At 44.1% G+C, this 21,300-nt stretch overlaps 1 protein-coding gene across 20 annotated transcripts in view; it reads left to right on the top strand.

The window, feature by feature from the left end:
- Positions 1-20,755, top strand: part of meis2a (Meis homeobox 2a) — a 195,429-nt gene extending 174,674 nt beyond the window's left edge. For 12 of the 20 annotated variants that reach the window (XM_042388077.1, XM_042388076.1, XM_042388080.1 and 9 more), the window contains 3 exons: positions 12,745-12,803; positions 14,939-15,049; positions 18,927-20,755. In XM_042388077.1, the coding sequence (XP_042244011.1) occupies positions 12,745-12,803; positions 14,939-15,049; positions 18,927-19,237 (481 nt within the window). In that variant the 3' untranslated portion in view covers positions 19,238-20,755. Of the gene's footprint in view, positions 1-12,744; positions 12,804-14,938; positions 15,050-15,554; positions 15,654-18,926 lie in introns of all 20 variants that reach the window. The other 8 variants (XM_042388092.1, XM_042388096.1, XM_042388097.1 and 5 more) reach the window with 3 other exon arrangements.
- Positions 20,756-21,300: the final 545 nt, after the last annotated feature.

The following is a 21,300-nucleotide window of genomic DNA, read 5'->3' as shown; positions in this document are numbered from 1 at the left end:
GGCTGCTTTCTTGATGCTGTAATAATAATCCCATTTTATCTATTTTGGAGGGAGAAACACATTTGGAAAAAAAAACAAAACAAAACATATTTTCATTATTGGCAGAGTAAAATAGAACAGACCCCCAGTTGTAGTAGGTCTCATTTTGTTTTTCATTTTGTTCAGCAGTTGTTACAGATCCAAATATCTGTTCACAGTGCAATCTAGAAACATGCCGTACTCACAGGGTAAGCCATGGGAGTCTTAAACAGCTGATGCTAATGTGTGCTGCTGTGTTCATGTGTGCGCTCGGAGTATATGTGCTGCGTGTGAATACATTAGCACATGCCGCGTAGTCTGTTGAAATCCTCATTGTGATTAACATGGCCCACTCCCACTTTATCAGGCACTGGGGGCATATTGGGTCATAGAATGGCATGGACACCCAGCATGGCCATGGAGCAGGCCAGTGCCAACCTCTGTTATGAAAAACAGGTGTTGCTTTAATATAACTGGCACTGTCGGGCAATCACACACAAAAATCAAGGTTTTTTTTTACTTGTTTTCCCATTACAAGCTCAAGACTCTCCAAGGCTGTGGAATTCTCCCAGCAAAGACGGCATGCAAGGAGAACGAAGCCAGACGAGGCGAGATAGAGAGGCAAAGAGCTGAAAGAGGCATTACAGAGAAAGCATTAGAGAGAGATGGAGAGAGATGGGAGGAGGGAGGTCTTTGTACTTCTCTGCTCCTTTTGGCTCTTTTATTCCTCAACGGCTTGGTTTTATTGGTGGGTCGTTTAATAACAAGGGCTCTGCGTTTGAAATGAAGTCGAGCTGCGTTTGCGTGGGCGAGCCTCCTTTTTTTTTATTTTAAGATGGTAATTTCTGTACTAGGGGTGAGAACTGGAGAGAGATCGAGAGAGAGATCGAGAAAGAGAATACACCAGAGAGAGAGAAGGGAGAGCAAGAGGGTGAGAGTGTGGGAGAGGGAGAATTCAAGGAGAATACAAGGGAGGAAAGTAGGTTAATTTATTTCATTTGCAGGAAGAGAGAGAACTTAAAAAGGAAAAAAAAAAAAAAAAAAAAAGGTTGGTGATAGTGAGAAAGAAAGTGTAAGATGCTGTTTTCATGAACAAGCAGCTTAATGCACACGGGCAGCCACAGTAAGCCTGCCAGAATCTCCCTGTGCCTGAGGCCATCTGTGAGCAGAATAGCAATTTTATTACTTTGTCATTAAACCAATTTCACAGCAGTATTGTTTGTTAATGAGCAGCCGCAAACGAGCGAAGATGTCACGCACTAGAATAGCAGCAAGATTTGTGACCCTAGTTCTCCTCTGTCTTCTCCCAACCTGTACCTCATTCTTATTCTTCTGCTCTTTCTACCGTCGTCTTCTTTCTTAACATCCTTACTGTCATCCTTACTCTCTCCCTGCCATCCTCCCATCCCGCTCACCCCCTCCCTCCCCGTGTTATAGAGGTCCTTGGCTCATAAAGGGAAACTGCTGAAAGATAAAATGCAAAGTCTATACAGTCAAGTCTCTGTTTATGAGCTTCCATTTGCCTTTAGAGCTCATTGGGACGAACGGTTTCTCCGTGGGCTTTCAGGGTGTGCAGCTGGAAAGCCTGGGATATTGGCCTGTTATTTAGCTCTAAAGCCTAACATGGGTGCCAACGGCAAGTGCCAACAGAGGGAGTAGGTGTCTAAATAGGTGCATAAGTCCTTTGGATTGTATGCTAGATGATGTCATGCATTTTTTTGTGATTTTTTAAAAAGTTGTTTAGAGTACCAGGCTTGTTCGTTGCTTATTTGAAGCATTTAATTAGTGTTATAGCCATGTATTTAAAGGAAAGTCTAACTTCAACTCTTGTAGTTGTTGGGTAAGGTATGTTTTCACGAAGACGGCCGTGTGGTTCAGCTGCTATGGTGCTATATGTGTCTTTATGGCTAGTCACTCTGTTTATGTTTTTACTCCGGAGGTCAGTTGGCACAGATTCTTGGTCTCTCTGTGGCTTTTGACTGAGAGAGAAACAGTGAGACCGAGAGAGATTTAAACTGGAGGCCCCAGAGGATCAGACAACCTGACAGAGTAGATTTGGAATAATTAGTTTTATCTGCTGAGGGAGATAGCCAGAGGAGCTGTGTGGTAGCCACAGGGTGTTGCTATGTGTGTCTTGTTGGTGATGTGTTGCAGAAGGCTGAATGTTGTGGATTGGTTTTTTGTGCATGGTGTGTTTGTGTTTGGAAGGAAGGGGGGGGGGGGGGGGGGGGGGGGGGGGGGTGGACTAAAAGGGATAAAGGTGACCAGGTGTAACAGAATGGCCTTGAGGGTGTGTGTGTGTGTGTGCGTGTGTGTGTGTGTATATGTGTGTGTGTGCGTGCGTTGAAGCCAGAGGACAGGAGCTCCTTCTTAGGCTGAGCTCTTTAAACTCTGTGAACCTCTACTAGGTATTTTCTCTTTGTCCAGGCATGCTCATTCTCTCACTCTTTCTCTCTCTCTCTGTTTTTCTTTACCTCGCTCTTTCACGCTTTGCACTCCCTTTATCCCTCTTTCCTCCGCCTCTGTTTGGATATACAGTAACCACGTGTAAATAAGCATGCTCTTCTATCTTGGTTTTGTTTGTGTTGGTGTCATATTCAAAATAATATCCACTGACCTTCCTCCCCTCCTTTAAGATACAATGAGAGTGAGTGTGTTTGGATATGAAAGGGAAAGGCAGTTGTAATCACATCCCAACAACACTCCACTCTGTTATTCCTACCCGTTTGTCAATCAGTCAATCAATCAATCAAGTTTATTTGTCATATGCAATCATGCAGGTACAATCATAGTGAAATACAATCCCGTCAGTTCCTTCAACTGTGCAATAAAAATAGATTTAAAAAGCAATGACGATTAATAATTTAAAAAATGAGTAATTATATATGTCTATGTGTATGACTGGGAGGGGCAGACTTGGCAGTGACCCCATTTAGGATCCAAGTGGCCGGTGTATGTTTGTGCATATTGTTTGAAGCTGTAATTCATGGCCTGGTGCCCTCTGTGGCTTTGAGGTGCAGTCCAATAAGCCCATCATGGAAGACCCTATAAATCAATATAGCCCTTTGTTTGTTTAAGCCATGCTCTGTCCCAGTTCAGGCCTGTTATGGATGAGATATCAGTAGTGTCTGTGCCAAGCAAGGAAAGAGTGGGAGGGAGGGAGGAGTCATAGGGCCTCTCCACAAAACAAATCCAATCTTAATTGGAACATGGCCCAAAATCTTGCCGTTATCAAACCTGGCAATTTGCAATTTGGGAGAGGTGAGACATAAACGGTGCAGCTTGCCGCCACCTTCTCTCCATGCACACACAAACATACACTGGCATGCACTTTGATGAAATTATCAGAGGTAGCTGGAGGAATTAGCCACTATTAGCCTACACTATTACATGCATAACAAGATGCAGAGATACAGAGGAATAGCTGGAGAAAAGAAGGGGGAGAACAATGAGGGGTACTATATTACCCTAATCTAGAGTTTCTCTCTTCCCAGCCTTATGAATATTTATTCCTCCCATTACTGACGATGATGTTTCAATTGGGAGTCTCTGTGAGCATGTACAGAGGGGAGGGAGGGCGGCAGGAATGCTTTTTCCCTAGTGGGGGTAGGGGGGGTGTCTGCCTGTAGCCCCCCAAGACATATCTGCTTTATCATCTTCTTGTTATACTGTATGGGAGACTTTCTTCAGCTTTCTCAAAGGTATGAGGTGAAGAAATGGCAAGTCTCCAAAATGATATACCTGCCATTTGATAAAAAGTTACACTATTTCTTCTGAAATAATAGCAGATATCAGTGTAAAACTTAGATATTTTTTAATCTTAACCTACAAAATGAAGCATTTTGGAGAATGGGGTCATTTGGATTTGCATTTCTGGACCCTTTATAGGAAGAATCATTCATGACAGTTCACAGGCTTAAATTTAAGGATCATATTCTGCAGTGTAGGCTGAATTGAATGTGGCTTTTGTGAGACACTATTTGTTTCAGGCTGTCACATATGAAGGAGGCCAGTCAAAGCTATACACAGTCAGTGGTTGAGCTGATCTGAGAGGCAGAGGGCTCGCTTCAGGCCACCAGGCACATCAGAGTCCCTGTGGTCTGCTCCTCAGTGTCAGTGGTGCTTCTGCCAGCAGTCCCCTCCACAAACAACAGCTATTTATATCACTAGCCTGCTGCTGGGCTTTTTAGCCCTAAACTCTGCTTCTGACCGTGCCTGCACATGTGTGTTTGTGTTCCTGCGTGTTCATTCTTATGTATGTCAAAGCGATTATGTGCAATTGAAACTCTAATTAATTATTCAGTAGGGAAGTCAGAGGCGAGCTGACAACATTTGACCGATGAATCTCGCGGTCGCTAATATGTGCTAGATGCAAACGCACTAACTCAGACACATCATGGAAACGTGCCTGGTGGAAACACTCACGCCACAGACACAAAGATGAGAAGATGATGACATCCCAGTAGGAGGGAGAATCCCTTTCCAAACACACACACACACACACTGAGTCCTGTACTCCCCTGTAGTCTAGCTCTTAAATACTCCAAGTGTAGCAGCACCTAAACCCAGGCATTAGAGTATCTTGACAGTCTATCCACCAGGTTTAGGTGTCACTTTTTAATTGCTCAAACTGCTGTGCATTTTCACTGCCCTAAATTCATGCTTAATAGTAAGGGGGGAAAGTAAGTGGCAACAGGAGATAGAACATGTGCATGTGTATATATGTTTGGGGGTGGGGTGGTAAAAATGGGGGCACCTTCCCTGTGCGCCCTCCCACTGGCTCTGCTTTCTGACTTCAGCTAATGCATTTGAGATTCAGGAGCCTAAGTTCATGTCTGCAAGTATGTGTGTGTGTGTGTACATGTACAGCACATGTATGTTCACAAGTGTGCCCGAGTGTGTATGTGTATTGTGTGAGGACGGAGCTGTTGAAGCCCCTCTTGGCAGGCCCCCTCTTCTTTTCTTTGAGCTGAACCCATTATAGTCTTATAAAGGAGGGAGAAGAGAGACGTTTGATATGAAGCAAAGGAAATAGATTGGCCTTATTTCCTGCCTGGCTGCTGCAACGCAGACACTTGTGTTGCCTAGACGATGCAGGCAATTGACACTCAATTTTGTTTGAAATATCACGCCTCTATCATGTCATTATCAGCTTCCCCTGGTAATCCACAAAGCCGCCCTGTTTGATATCTGACAATAAGGGGGAGTCACAGAGTCGCGGAATCTCTCACTCGATTACCAGGCGGAGAGGGAAAAAAGGGTCGAGAATGAAAGGGAGCAGAAGAAGATAGAACGAGAGACAAAGAAAGGGTGAAAGAAATAGAGATGGAAAGATAGTGCAGGAGAGAGACAGAGAGGCTAAAAAAGTCACACATTTGTATGATAGCAGTGAGAAGTGGATGGAAATGGAGATTATACCTGCCCTCCCCACAGAGACATACAAAGGATCCCAATGGGCTGGGCATTGTGGGAAAAGGGGGAATCTGGGCGATAGGGGTGGCACTCTTCACAACTGAGAAAATGGGGCGATCTTGTAAACACACCCACTCATCTCAGGAGGACTGATGGGTAGGCCGGGGTAATGATAGTGCTGGATTCATTCTGTCTTTTTATTCTCCCTCTCTCTCCTCTGTGTGTGTCTTAGTAAGTGTGTGTGTCTGTGTGTGTGTGTGTGTGTGTGTGTATGTGCCACCCTGCCAGCATGACTCTGTTCTATTTCTTGCTGGCCCTGCATGAAAGCAGGAAGCCCTCACCCACCCAAAAAGGTGAGAAACTGGCTTATAAGGAATGAGCGTTACCTTCCAGCACTGACGGCCTCTGTCATGCGCTATGTGCTGGAACCTTTGACGGGGGCTAATATTGACATATGCTGGATGTTTTCAGACGCTCTTCAAACAAGGGGAAACACAGCTGTTGGTCCCTCAGCTCCTAGGCAGGCAGAGAATACCTTTTGTGCACCTATGCACGTTAATAAGGTGTTGTCTTAAGGGAGGGGAGTGCAAGAGTAAGAGAAGAGGGGCCTCGCTAACAAGGGGGATGTGGATCAACTCTTTCCTTAATCCCCCTGTCTGGTGGTGATATTCAAAAATAACACCGTTAGTAAAAACATTCCAGGGCAGAGGTGCCAGCCTCTGAGGAAGGGGAGGTTAATGAAGGGAAATATTAGGGGACTGTCTGCGAGAAAGAGAAAGAAGAGACGATTCCAACCCCCCCCCTTTGAACATCTGAAAACTGGTAGAGCTAGGGCAGGTTAGCCATGCTGGGTTGCTACAATAAGGTCTCTTTCATACAGGTGTGTTGACGCCTGGGGCAGGCTTGGTCTCGGTCCATTCCATTCACCCTGGCTGATTTGAACAATAACTATCATATCTCTTAAAAGAGAAGGGAGGGTGAAGCGTCAAAAAGGAGATGCCTGAAAGCTGTGTCAGGGCCAAGAAAAACCCCCGCTGCTGTTGTCAGAGCTTGTTGATGTTGTAGGGAGGAAAAAACGGGCAAGCTTTTTTTTTTTTTTTTTTTTTTTTTTTTTTTTTTTTTTTTTAACCCCCTCCCTCCATAACCCCACATTTTTTCCTCTACTCCTTTCTCTCCCTCCACTTCTGCACTGGATTCTGTGTTTTTGTGCCGTAGGACAGAGTGTGGTGAGGAGACAGAGGAACAAAGTGCTGCTGTGTGGAGCAGCAGCTGTTGCTTGCTGGATCAAAGGGGCAACAAGCGTGGTCTTCCTGGCCCAACGCTGCTCTGGAGGTGTTTGACAGACAGTCAGCAGCTGGGGCCGCACAGCCCGCCATGTAGGGGTCAGGCCGCTGGTCTGCAAGGCCCAGGGGTGACATGCCCTCACTGGACAGGGGGAAGAGGGGAGAAGGTGTTAGATGGGAGGGTAAATAGAGGGAGAGATGTCTATGTTTGTTTCTTCTGTTGTTTTTCTTGTTGTTGCAGTTTAGAGAGTTGACTTCTGGGATCATTGCTTTCTATTTCATCCAGTTTGAATAGGACTTTAAGATGTTTACTCTTTTGCGATGAGCCAGTGAATCCACACTTATTCATCATAATGCATAGACAGTAGTTGAAACCTGATTTTAAGGGTGAAACCATCAATAGAACAGGATTGCACTCCACACTGCAGCACCTCTTTGGTGCTGACAGAAATTCAGAGTGAGAAAAGAGAGACAGACAGAGAGCGAGCATGCCGCAGTGCTATTGATTTATTTTAATTAGCTGCTCGTTAAATCGTGTCAGTTTGCAACACAAATATATAATTCTTTGTCTGATTTTCCACTCGAGTCTTAATGACTCGTACTCCCCGGGTTTCAGAGAGGAATGACTTCTACAGCTAGACTGACAGAGCAATGCAAATGTTACTCATATAGGGCTGAGGGGGGATGCCACAAAAGGGCAATGAGTGGAGTAATAAAAAGGGAAAGAAAAACAGGTCAGTGAAAGTCCATGGAGGAGAGGTGAAACAGTCCCCCTTTGAGAGGCAGACAAAAGAGTGTGGAGGGGGGTATGGAGGCACTGTAGATGAGAGAAAGAGGGAGAGTGGGAGACAGAGGTATAAACTATGTAAACACAGTGGCTGCCCTAAACGTGGGCCCTCTCCGACGTTCCTAAAAAACGATCCTGCCTCGCTCCGCTTCACATCTGCACTAAATCAAACACTGGGGTGAGGTAATGTTCGCCCAGCTTATGTCTCTTGACTCCTGTTTTAACTTAAAGAAGGGAAGAAGGGATAGCAAAAGGGAAACTCTGCCTCTGATAGGATGAGCAGGAGGAAGCTTCCTCGTTCCAACCCTATCTCTTTGTCCTTTATCTTCATCCTGGAGGAGTGGAGCCTATGAAAAGCTCCTTTGTGATAGTTTATGATTAATCCACAGATACTGTAGGTTCAGTCTGGTGGCAAGCTATGTATAAACTGTTACAGGGGGCCTGTTAGGAGCATGTGAGCTGATTCAATCAGTGTTGTTGACACTACAGTAGATCAGTGTTGGAGGTTCAGTAGCCCCAGACTGCCCCACTGTCTGACCAGACCATAATTAGTGTTTGCTTATACTAAACACACCCTCCTCACGGGGTTAATTTGCATGCACTTCCTGGTCAAAGGACATCGAGTGTTTTTACTCCTCTTTTTTTTTTTGAGGGAAGAGGATCAAACTAAAGTTTTCCTCCTTTGATTCCAGTGAGTTGTGACTCAATCGCTGGGGGTTTGGAATCTTTATTTCTTTCTGAAGCGGAAGTATGGAAGCAATGAGCTTTAATAGGAACCAGAGGACAGTCATGTTTGCGAGCAGTGATCAGGGATTGAGTTTGGCGCGTTCTTGTTCAGATTGTGTTGCATCTAATCTTCCTGCAAAGACAGACGGGGGCCTGTGATTCTGTCTGACAAAACGTAAACTTGTTCCCTGTCCCTGGCAAATGAGCTCTGAAAATGGGCATGTGCAGGTCAACCATGAAGGCAATAAACTGTCAACAATTTCTGTGCCACAATTTCAAAACCGTCTCCTGTTTTTGCACAAGCTACAGCGCTACATTTGGAGCGGTCTGGCGATCATTTCTCAGAGAGGACATGTTTAGTATTTCTCTGTTCTTCTCTCCTGTCTCACTCTGGCTCTGGCTCAGTTTCTTTCTTTCATCACAAACTCGTCAAACGAGTGACCCCACTCCTGATTGGCTGGGTTCCCTCCGATCTCCACAGCAATTGGCCGGCCAAGCAGTGAGGCTCTCTCTCTCTCTCTCTCATCTCCCTCCCTCTCGCTCTCTTGGCTGTGCTCCAGGGTAGGGTGGTTTGGCATGACGATTTCTCAGGGAAGGAATGCTGACAACAGGAGCGAGTTACCAGGTGTGGCTGCAAGTCAGTTAACCAGAAACAAGGCCTTTCTGACAGATTGAGATGAGGAAGCAAGAAAAAAAAAAGGAGTAAATACAAGCGCTGGGTCAGACAGACTGGTTTGCTGTGATTTCGTCTTCAGACTTTCAGTCCCCTTCTGCAGTATTTGTCAACATACAGTATAAGGCCCTTTCTGTCTATGATGATGATTCAGTTTGTTTGTTGCATTTAAGGATATAGAAAGTCTCATGAATTAAAGGGCTCTGCTATATAAAACAAAGGCACATGATATGATACATAAGATTGTGCAAGTTCCCCATTAGACCTAAGTCTCTTCTTCTTTCTCTGACCACCACATACTCCCAATCCCTCCGCACTCACAGACACACTGGGTATAGCATAACATTGAATGTTAGCCAGGGTATTTAACACCTAAGCAGGCACTCTCTGAAGCTTCCCCCCCCTGCCCCCCTCCCTGTGTGTGTGTGAGCAGATATTAGTAGCCAGGGATGCGGTGTTGATCCAGTCTGGCGGAGACCCCGTGTCAAGTGGACTCCTGCTGCTCTGGCTCCATCATTCATATCTGCCTGTTATTTTCCTCTGCGACCTGCACAGTCAAAACACTCAGAGCACTAGTAAACTTACCACTGGTACCATCTTGTCATGGAGCAGGGTTCTCAGTCTCAGCGTACTGTATCTGCACGTACACATGTATTTGTACGCACGTGCTGGTCACGCCATTTTAGGGCATGTCAGCGGGAAGTGCTACTGTAGGCCAATTGGCAGTAGTGTTTGAAGAATGCGCTGACATGCACATACACACATATTGACGGACACGTGCATACGTATTCACATGCACGCTCTAAAGCATACTTAGCACTGCAACTGCAGTTTTTGATCTGCAACTTGAAAATGTGTTTAAGGTTTAATGGCTAGAAGAAGCCAGTTGCCCGCATTAAACAGCAGTGGACCACTGCCCCCACTGGCCCGCTCCCTCTTCTGGTAATGTACACATTCTGAGCTGTATCCCGAGGAATGACCTCCACACGACCCCCTAACCTTGCCTTTAATTATTTGTTTGAAGACAGCATGGAGTTCCCATGCTGAGAGGTACTCTGTGTACAATGTGTGCATGTGTGTGTGTTGATGTTTCTGTGCTCTAACATTGAGCAGAGGCAGGCCATAATAAGCTAGACCACCAGATGTAGATAATAAAACATGGGCTTTTGGTTGGAGGTTTGAAGCTAGTGTCCCCTGTGAGCCTCCTGTGTTCTGGTTAGTCTACGGACACACTGGCTGTGGTTGTGGTCATGTCCATGGTGTCGATGTGTGGATTTACAGCGCACATGTATATTTTAGCAAGTGGTTGGGAATTCTGAGTCCCCTGTGGTCAACCTCTGTGTCTCTCCCAGGGCCGTAGGTCCTCAGATCCATCCATCTATCCATCCATCCCAGTTGACTGGCCCTCATCTCTGGAGGATTCCTGGTTGTGTTGTTCTAAGCACACACCATTAGCAGCTCACGGGTCGAGGGAAAACAGTGTTATCAGGCCTGGCTCAGATAATCTCAATTGGCTTTACTCAGACTGATAAAAGGTGCTCTAAGGCCACGAGAGGCGCCCCCCACTCCCTCTAGTGTGCCACATCGCCTCCCGGTTACTGTGGCAACTTGTTTAGCGTACAAAAACAGAGCCTTTGTGTGTGTCGATGTGATATGGTGGTAGTTCGCCAATAGGGAATGTTGACAAGAAGCAGGTCCATCTCAGAAGCAGCTTGCAGGGAAAATATTTGAATATCCATATGTTCGTCTACACAACACTGAGCTGTTTTCATACTCAAAATTGCCATTTATGGAGAGCAAACACCCTGATATCTAAACATTTTCCTGTTTACTACATGTCATACATTTCCAGTAAGACGGAAAAACACAAGAGGAAGAACACTACAAAAATAAAGTTGCTCTTTGATCATACAGCATACTCTCTGGTACATCGAGTATTTCCTTTTGCAGTCACTGGAAATCGTATGGGCAAATTTAGCACCTGGGAAGAACATTCCTAATATTATGTGTGTTTATGGTTATGTCCCAGAATAGGTAAGAATGCACATGGTTGTGATTTTGAGCCCCTTGGTGCGTCTAGAAAGGGAGAGAGCAGGACATATATTTTGCGTTGCACTCCGAGCTTAAAGAGGGAGTGTGATACCAGGAATGTCTTACTGTTTACTTGCTCAGCTGGTTTTGATGCTGGAAGCGTCTTTCTCTCTTAAGCACCACAGGCATTTCTGACAGCATTGCTATCCAAGAATGCTTTGTCTCCTTTGTTCTATTGAAAAATACGTTCACAGTTATTAAAACTTAATCCTCAGTCCTCCCCTAAATCACAAATCATACATACAAATCTTATAATTTCCAATCCAACTCTCTCATTTGTGCACCCCACCTCCCTTCCTCCTCCATCGTCCTCTCTCATTCTCATATGGATGTGTTTCATCTTTTTCTCTCGGGGGCCCGCAGCACCCCTGCGTACCTGCACTCTGGATGCCCCCTGGCAAATGAGCACCGCGTCTCTCTTTTCCCAACCGTGCATTTTGTACGTTTAACCATGTCACTTTGAGCCGGGCAGATTACAGGCGTTTAAGTTCATTGGAGAAGGTAAGGGCAGGTATCAGGGCTTCATGGGGGATTAGGAGCCCAAATTGGTTCCAGCTCTCCCTTCCTTCTAATGACCAGTTCTTTAGCCGTACTGATGGTGCCATGGCCCGTACGTTAGAAGAGGGCGGTGAGGCCTTTTTTTTCCCTCTCTTCTGCTTTTTTGGAACCAGCAAAAGACTCCATGCTGGACAGCTCCAACGTGATTTGAAACCCCCATTTAATATCAACCACATGGTGGTACCTGTAGTGCTAAGTCCATGCTCCGTTTTTAGTATGTGAAAGTGAATGAGATAAAGGCAAAGAGAGGAAGGGTGTAAAGGAGGAAGAAAGAGAGAAAGGTGGAGGGCTTGCTCGGCCTTAGTGGCCAGCTTGCATTTGACACAGCCCAAGGCACCCCATTCGAAGTTAAAAAGGTTGCCCCTGGCTGGCAGTCACCTCCAGATGACCTCTGGCTCTACACTGGAAAAGCCACAGGAGCAAGGCCGGCTGGGGAGGCTTTGTGGAGCTGCACTTATTCGCTGCTGTGGTGGTGATAAAACTTCAGACAGCCTAATTGATGGGCTCGCTGACATAACAATACCTTGTGAAAGCACGGAGTGGCCCATGCCTGGTCCTCATTTCTAGACAGCTGGAAGGGGAGCAGAACCCCCTACAATGCAGCCAGAGTGGGGTCCCACTGAGGGGAAGGGTGGAATTGGGGGTGGAGTGGTGGGGAGTAATGAAAGGAACCATTTGTATCCTGCACTTTGCTAACTTAAAGCTTACTTGAAACTTCCAATGGGTGATAGCCCTGTAGAACTAACATTGTTTTGGAGGAGGAACTTTATAAAATATACTATACATATAAAGTTGGTGCGTGAAACTGGTTGCAAAAGTGACTAAGAAAGACAGCGAGAGGGAGAAATGGATGTGCCACGATGAGGGTTCTTCTGTGCCCAAGCTGCACTTAATACTTGAGGAATGTCTCCCTGGTGCCCATAGCAACCAAACGTAATCAAAAGCTTTATTAAAAGAGGGGGGAATAGATCATAAGGAACATTAAAAGTATCCCTCACTGGGTTCCCAAGTCAGCACACAATTGCTCTTTTGTTTGTTGCTGTTTTGTTGTGAGCTCCTCTCTCAAGGACTCAGTGGCTAATGTTGCCATTAAGTCATGCAACACTGTTTTGTCTTTGTGGTGGCTTGTGATGAATCTTTCTGTGTGTGAATGCAGGATGATTTAATGTTTGTTTTTTCCTCTCTGCCTCTGCCAGGTTCATTAACGCCAGGAGAAGAATAGTACAGCCCATGATTGACCAGTCAAATCGAGCAGGTAAAAAAAAAAAAAGAAAAAAGAACAACCCAGCTGACGTACAGTGGAGAACTACTTCTCTCCTTTTCTTTCCCCAGCATGAAGACACCCTTTTCAAATCCTTTACTGGCATGCACATCGTGCCTGGAGCCCAGCTTTTTTTTAAAGGGGCGCCCTACCTCGACTTCCCCCAAAAACCTTTCTGCTCCCTCCCCTTCATCCCCTTTTCCATTTTCTCAATGTGATGTGTTCAGCAGAGGTGCAGGCTGTTTGTTGATTGACTCTAATTGGAGATTTCCCAGTCTAAGTGGGGAGAGAGGTATATTAGCACTCTCTCTGTGAATTACTAATTGGACACAAGAGTGCCAGAAAGGCTAGCAGCAATTTATGAGTTATCTCCTTTTCTAGAATGTTTTATTCTTAATTTTTATCCAATCCAGGGTTAGGGGGGTTCCTCTCATTTTTTCTGCTGCTTTTTATTTTACTCCCTCAAGAACTACAGCTCTGAATGTTAAAGGACCAGTGTGTAGAATTTAGTTGCATCCAACGGAACAGACTTGGCAGAAATGGTATATAATGTTCATAGGTATGTTCTGATTAGTGTATAATCAGCCGAAAATAGGAATTTTTTTGTTTTCTTTACCTTAGAATGAGCCCTTTATATCTACATAGGGAGCGGGTCCCCTTCCATGGAGGCTGCCATGTTGCACCGTCATGTTTCTACAGTAGCCCAGGGTGGACAAACAAAACACTGACTTAAGTGTTAAAAAACTCAGGTTTTTTACGAGTTTTGCAGCCACCGTAAGTTCTCCTACATGCTTGGAAGGGGTGGGGCAAGGGGAGGGGTATTCATTTGGTCACAATCTGCAACCTCCCCGCTAGATGCCACTATATCTTACACACTGGTCCTTTAAACTTCAGTGGTTATTCAGCACATTTTAAATATCAAGACCATAGCTAATGATTCAAAATTTCAGTTTAACAGTATCAAATCATTTACTTTCAGTTTATATGATGTTTTGAATGATTCAGATCTGATGCAGTGATTTAAGGACTATGCAAGGAGAGATTTTCATTTATTTAAAACAGATTATAGAAATCATATTGTTAATTGTTAATTTCTATATATATTTATTGTGGTCTGATTACAAAAAGCGCAGAAAAAATGAGTTGTAAACATGCCTCTCTGTGATCCCGTGGAATGATTCAGTCACCCTAAGCTTCATTGACTATGGCATTACCAAAAAGAAGCCAAGTAATTTGTCTCAGGGAGGGAAAAGCTGTTTTTGTTGATTAGCAAGCTCCCCGTCTTAAAAAGGTCCCTACACACCGGGGTGGAGATTGTTCAAACGAACATGAGCCATGATTAAAATGAGACGCACTTACAAATGTGGGCGACTCTTTCTACAATTACAGCGCTCTTGTGTGGAATATTTGACAGCATGCAACCAATGCGTGCCAATCAACAATCTCTCCAAAAACAGCATGACTAACAGCTCCCCCTAATCTTTGTGAATTACAGATTATCCAAGATAATGCTGTTATAGTCCTAGAATACACTGTTTTCTACAGACTCCAAAGAGCATTAGTTCATTAGGGCTAATAATAGACAAAAAAAAGATACAACTGAGCAAATTGATTGCTACTATATTGTCTGTATCATGACAGATATCAGGTAAATCATAATATTGAAACATTGGACAGCTTTGGGATTATTTTCAGAATTGTATGTTATGTTATGTTATATGTTATGTTAAATAATACAATATATACATTGTGATACTGATATATATACTGATTTGAGCAATGAGTGGGTGAATTGCCTTCTATGGCAGAAATTCTTCTCATCCTGTCAAACTGCATGCTTTCTTCTCTCAGTTAAGAGAACAATGTATCTCCTGTGAGTGTGGTTTTGAATGACACTGGCTGTGTGTGTGTGCGCGCACGCGTGTGTGAGTGTGTGTGTGTGCTTGCATGCACGAGGACCTACTGTATGCGTGTTTGCATGCCACGCGTCAGTTAGTGCGGTCCACAAACATGAGCACAATGTCTTACAGTATGTTTGGGCTGGAGCTGGGACAATTGCTGATTGTCTGGTGTGTTTTCTCTTCTTCTTCCCCCTCCCTTTTTCATGTCCACGTTTTGACTACAATCAGGTTTTCTTCTTGATCCTTCAGTGAGCCAAGGAGCAGCGTACAGTCCAGAGGGCCAGCCAATGGGCAGCTTTGTGCTGGATGGTCAGCAACACATGGGGATCCGACCAGCTGGTGAGTCCATCCATCTCGCTTCATTCGTCCCTTTTCCCTCCATCATGCCTGCTACACCAGTCACTCTAGTTTTACCCACAGTTATCACAGAGCTGATCAACACTGATCCTCTTGTGTGTAGCATGACTTTTAGTCACCTCAGCACGGAGCATATCCCCAAGTCAGCAAACATAATACTAACAAGTGCTACACAACCACAATAACACTTCTCTTTGAAAGTCTTCTCACCATTCCCCCAGAATGCTGCCTGCCTGTCTTGCTTGTTTGTTTTTTCTCTAATCTAACACATCTGGGAAAATCCCTCACAAATGATCATAAAAAAAAGGGATTTGCAGGATGCCATGCAAAATAAAAACACTTCTTCTCCACCTTCCTGTTCCCACACCCTTGTCATTTTCCATCTGAAGCTAACCAACCTCATCCGCTCTATCAGTGGGTCTCCTCTACCCTCTCTGTGATTCAAACTCCTGCTGACCCTTTTCTGGCGTTTATCTCCTCTTTCTAGGGCCTATGAGTGGAATGGGGATGAATATGGGCATGGATGGGCAATGGCACTACATGTAACCTCCAACTTGTAAAGCAAAACGCAAAGAAAAAGGGGGAAGTAAGTACTGGGCTCTTTTCCTTGTTTTTTTACACTTTGGGGCTGTGGGTTTTTATTTTTTTTTACCCACAATTCCCTTTCACTTCACAAGCACTACCCTTTCTTACCCATGACCATCATTGTGCAGCAAGCTCCAATCCCCCTACTCCCCAGCATCAACGATTATCAGCAGGCATGCAGGGATGTTTTAGCAAGCGTTAAGAGGGGGGCCAGTAGCCAAGAATGAATTGAAGACTTGGGAAAAAGAGCGAGCTGTCCTGGGACAGAGAGGACCCGACTTGTGGCGCCAGACAACAAGAACGACAACAGAAGAAGGAGGGGAAGAAACAACCTGGCATGGCATGCACAAATTTATTTATCACAACAGCACCATCGCTCTCCCCATCCTGGACAGCCAATGCAAATGTTGGACATTTAGGGAAAAAATAACATCTCCTGGGGAATGGGCTGACGGGGAGAAATTAAGCAGGCTCCAGTGAAGCGATAAAGAAGGAGAAGTGAAACTGTCCTCCGAGTGACATAAATCTGTCTGGGGAAGGATTGATGCCCAAATTATCTTATATGCAAAGACGGGAACACTGCAGTACATTACGGTCCCTGAGCGAGATATACGGGCCGGGGGTGACATGGCCGATCCTTCACTGGGGGTTTGGTTTGAGCTGTGTAAAGGGAGGAATGAGTGTGGGGGGGGGGGGGGGGGGGGGGGGGGGGGGGGAGCTGTGTGTTTTGATTATTTTTTACTGGAGGGAGACGATTTAAGGGGGGGCGGGGGCCAGTGACTAGCCTGACCTGAGACTCGCAGACAAGAGCAGGGAGACATTGAGATAAATTTATAAGGTTGTAGAAACAAGCATGGCTGCATCTAAAAGGGGGAGAATCTCTTTCATGCATACAGATACAGTCTGTGTCACTGTCTCTCTGAATCTCTCTCTCTCTCTCACACACACACACACACACACACACACACACACACACACACACACACACACACACACACACAATCCCTATACAGCTAAATGGCGGCAGTCTGATTAAGCTGGCAATTCTGCCTCCCGCTTGTGCCACAGTGCTGACATTTGAAAAATCAAGACATATCACATCCCAAAGGCGGCAGGGCAGAAGAGATTTTGCACCTAAACTCCCTTGCCCAATGAGGCACAATATAATAACACTTACCTTGATTAAAAGAACCCTTTATATGTAAATGGAGACTGGATTTTCCAAAGGGTCACAGCAGCGATTCTGCCGACGGAGATCATTTCACCCCTTCAGTCCTTGCTTCCTCTCTCTCTCTCTCTCTCTCTCTCTCTCTCTCTCCCTTCCTCTGTTTCTCCTTGTCTCGCTCGTTTTCTCTCATCCCCTCCTGTCTTTGCTAATGGCAGCAGGAGAGAAAAAAAAAAAAAAGGAAAATCAGGAAGCAATGTTCCCTAAAACAGCCACACAGAGACAACATTTGCTCAGGTTGGCTAATTCTTAATATAGGGCTATATAATTTTGAGACTATTTAATTACGTAACATACTTTATGCTTCATGACCAATTACATTAATAGCTTAATACAGAGGAATATTATCCTCTCTTGATTTGATTACACAGCCACACAATATGGTATATTTGGTACTTAATTATGGCCAGCCATTGAGCAGGACTGCTGTGCCATAACAGAAGCGCACAGCCAGTCAGCCAAGGAGACAGGCATGCAGGGATGGAGAGAGGGAGAGAGAGGCCCAGTCTGTCCTCAGTTATTGTCTTCAGATGGTTTTACCACTCTTGTTAATAAAGGAGGGGGGTCTCAGATCTACTTAACGGAATGACTGCAGCTTACAAGACTGGAGATTACCAGCTTACAGTGTCAAAAACATCTGCTGGGCCTTTTAACAGGAGCTGCTCTAGGTTATATGGAGGTGAGGGCACCCATCATACCCCAACACCCTGAATGATTTATTTATTTTATGACCCCAGTAGTGAGGTTTTAAGAGACCTGCTCTGACAAACATGTGCATTTCAAATGAACTGACATGGAAAGGGAGTGTTAGAAAATGGCACAGCTTTCAACCAATGAGACTGGTCATTAATCTTGGCCTTTGCTGTCCCTTTCTCCCTCTCTCCTTTCTGTCGTCCTCCTCTTCCCCTCACCAGGGCCCTCCAGTGTAATTTCTTAATTGCAGTGTACTAAGGTGGAGGAATGCAGAGAGTGAGCATGCCTAGTGACCTTGCGGTGACCTCTCCCCTCCTATTACAGCTCCTAATCCCCCAGGGGTTCACATTACAAAGCAGGCCGTCCCAGACCCAGGCCCCCTGGCTCCAGCGGGACCCCCTGCTCTCACTTGTCTCTCCCCAAGGTCCAAGCCTCTAGACCAGCCATGTTCCCATACTCCAGTCCCAGGCTCCAGGAACAGCCCCCCCCCCTACATCTTTCTTTTTTCTTTCTGATTACAACAAACAACCGTGTGAAAAGCCAAAAACAGTGGCACCGCAGAGCAAGCTCTGTGTCCTGGGTCCTATCACAGTATGAGGGATGCCAGCATGCTGAGGTCTCTACACATATGAAGTGGAGTCCATCTTAAGGGACATCAATATACCCCACCTCCTTTTTCCTTTCCTTTCTCTTTCTAGTTCCTTTTATCTTTGTTGCTCTGTCTTGCTGCTGCTTCCTACTCTCTTTTTTTTTTCACTTCCAAAACCCACATATACCATGCATCTAAGAGCAGTACTTTGTTTTGCTTAAAACGCTCTCATTCATGGGTGGAACCAAGCCTTTAATGTTCACTGTCTTGGTGATACAGCTAACCAAGTCCTAAATTATTTAATAACTTCTTTAAGGGATTCTAAATCAAATATGTTCACAGAGGCACGTTCCCATGAGAGAATGCCTGTTCGGTTTGTCACTAAACTCAGCTGGGGAATCGACTGTTCCATTCAAGTATTAGCACTTCTCCGCATCAATACGGCTGGTTGCTTTTCCTCACATCCTCCAGGACCGCAGTGTCTGTGGATGACCGAGGAACACTTTCCAACCTGAGTCCTGACCACAACACTATTGGGCATTGTAAACCCCTCACCATAGTCTAAAATAGGCCAACGCAATAATGTCTTTTAAGAGCTAAAAGTGCTGTAGTCGCAGACGCAGTGTCGTAAAATTTGCTAAGCTCTTTGTTGTTGAAGTCGTGTGTAAATTGAATTAAGGCCTGTTAATTGAGAAGCAGTGCAGTGAGAAAATTGTTTTATTGACTGCGTAAATACATTTTTCTTTTTCTTTCTGTCTCCCTCTCAGGTCTGCCAGGCATGCCAGGGGAATACGTACCTCAGAGCGGTCCTATGGGCATGAGCATGGCCCCAACTACTTACACCAACCCTCATCAGATGACCTCTCATCCTTCCCATCTCCGACACGGACCCCCTCTCCACGCGTACCTTCCCGATCACCACCACGCCCACCACCCTCACCACCCTCACCACGCCATGCTGATGCACGGAGGACCCTCGTCGCACCCAGGAATGACCATGTCTGCACAGAGAACCCCCTTGCTCACTCCTATTGACCCCAGTACTGGAGGACAAGGCCTGGACATCCATGCCCAATAGTATAAGGGAACTTTGCTACCACGACAACAGCAGCTACTACAAGAAAACAGTTAAAAAGAAAGCAGCAGCCCACAATAAATCCTATTTTGAGACTATTTTTAACAATAAAAAATGAACCCTTTTGACCAGAATTTGACACTAAAGAAACAGAATTCCAGATGAACTGTGATAATTCTTTTTTTTTTTTTTTTTTTTTTTTTTTAAACTTGTCAATTTTGTTACTTTCATCCAAACAGAGGACCAAGCTGACAAGAACACTTTGTAAAGTCTTGGGCTTTTGTTAAAGATCAACAGAGGATGTTTTGACATACACGTGTGCGAAGAACGGACAGATGCACACACTCCAAAACACACACTTTTCGCACACACACACACCATCATAAACATCTTCAGTACACTTTCATGTCACGCTTCTAAAATAAAATCACTCTGGAAGATTTAAAAAAAAAAAGAAACAACAGAAAGACTCCAAGAGTTATAACTACTGTAGTATAAAAAGTATAGATAAATAAGTTAAAACTTGTGCATTTTTCGTTGATCACATGGTTTATGTTTTCTGAGCTAGTTTTAGAATTAAAGGTTAACCTTTTCTCTCTCACACTGTGTGTGCTCCTTCCTGGAGGAGAAACTGTCTCGCAGCACAGCACTATAAAAGAAAAAAAAAAAAATCAAAAAAAAAAAAACAATAAGAAGATGGAACATCTCAAAAAGGCTCCAAACCACAGAGGGCAATCAGGTCCTGTCCCCCATAAGAACAGGGCATGATGGGAAAAGGCTGCTAAATGACACCGGATCTCTCCAGAAGATTCAGTTTGAACATTTGTCATGCCCCTCTTTTTTTGGCTCATGAATGAATGTTGCCCTGTAGGTTTTAAAGGAAAAAAAATCTTTGTTTGAATTGCCCAAGCACTGGATTGTGTTGGTTTTATACATTTTTATTTTAATATTATTTTATTTTTTTGTACCCTGGACTCTCATTGGTAAGAGCCTATTGAAGGAAGCTTAATAGTGGAAAAGCAACATCCTACACAGCTTCTTTATCTGCGGATCAACATTCTTGCCATAAGGACAATACTGACACAAACGTTGATTCTGTGGCACTGGAGAAGCATTTGATGGTTGATGCACCAAAAAACCTAAAACTAAAAAAAAAAAAAAAAGAAAAAAAATCTTAAATTATGAACTCAATGCTTTTGGGGGAAAAAAAGCTGAGAGAATATTGTAACAAACTTCGTACAGAGTTCAGTCTATTAATTGTTTCATGTTAGATATTCTATGTGTTTACCTCAATTGAAAAAGAATGTTTTTGCTAGTTTCAGATCTGCTGTGGCATTGATATTGTATGTCCATGAATTCCTTCCTTTTTCAGCACGTGTTCCTCACTAGATGATAAGATGCCGTCTCCCTTAAGCTTTGTCAAAAATACATTAAATACTTGTATGAGGACTGTGACGTAATGTTTAAAAGGTGTTCAGTCACAAATGCTGTAATAAATATTTCATTTTTGATTTTGTTAGATTTTTGTGTGATTAACTGAGAGTCTTTATCTATGTTCCCATTTTTGAACAGTAATAAGATTAATTGTTCATTATTATTATTATTATTTCTGCGTCGTCGCTTGTCAGTATGGTCTCACGTTTTAATTTTACATTTGTAAAATTAAAAATAGTTCAATTCTCACTTTTTTTTTCCAGCACTCCATTTCCAGTGGCTTGCAAGACCGCACCTTTGCTTATGAAACACCTTCTTAAAACGAAAATTACAAATTACGATTGAAATACATCTTGCCATGGCAATTTATTTAGGCGCACAAATATGTCCACCAAATGATAAATAACTGTCAAATGCAAATGAAGGGTATAAATTACACAGTAAATTCACCATCAACCCGACTTAGTTTTAGACCAAAAGATGAAGGCTTATTAAAAAAAAAAAAAAAAAAAAAAAAAAAAAAAAAAAGGACGTCGACTGTGGCCTCTAGTTCTTACACAGATAAACAAAAATAAATAAGATTTTTGAAGAGGATTCATTTCATACTGAAATTTCTTAAGAAGATCTCAATG

The sequence above is a fragment of the Thunnus maccoyii genome, chromosome 16, assembly GCF_910596095.1.
Source record: "Thunnus maccoyii chromosome 16, fThuMac1.1, whole genome shotgun sequence".
NCBI classification, from domain to species: domain Eukaryota; kingdom Metazoa; phylum Chordata; class Actinopteri; order Scombriformes; family Scombridae; genus Thunnus; species Thunnus maccoyii.
The sequence above is the reverse complement of the archived record's forward strand: the minus strand, read 5'-3'. Positions and strand labels throughout refer to the sequence as shown.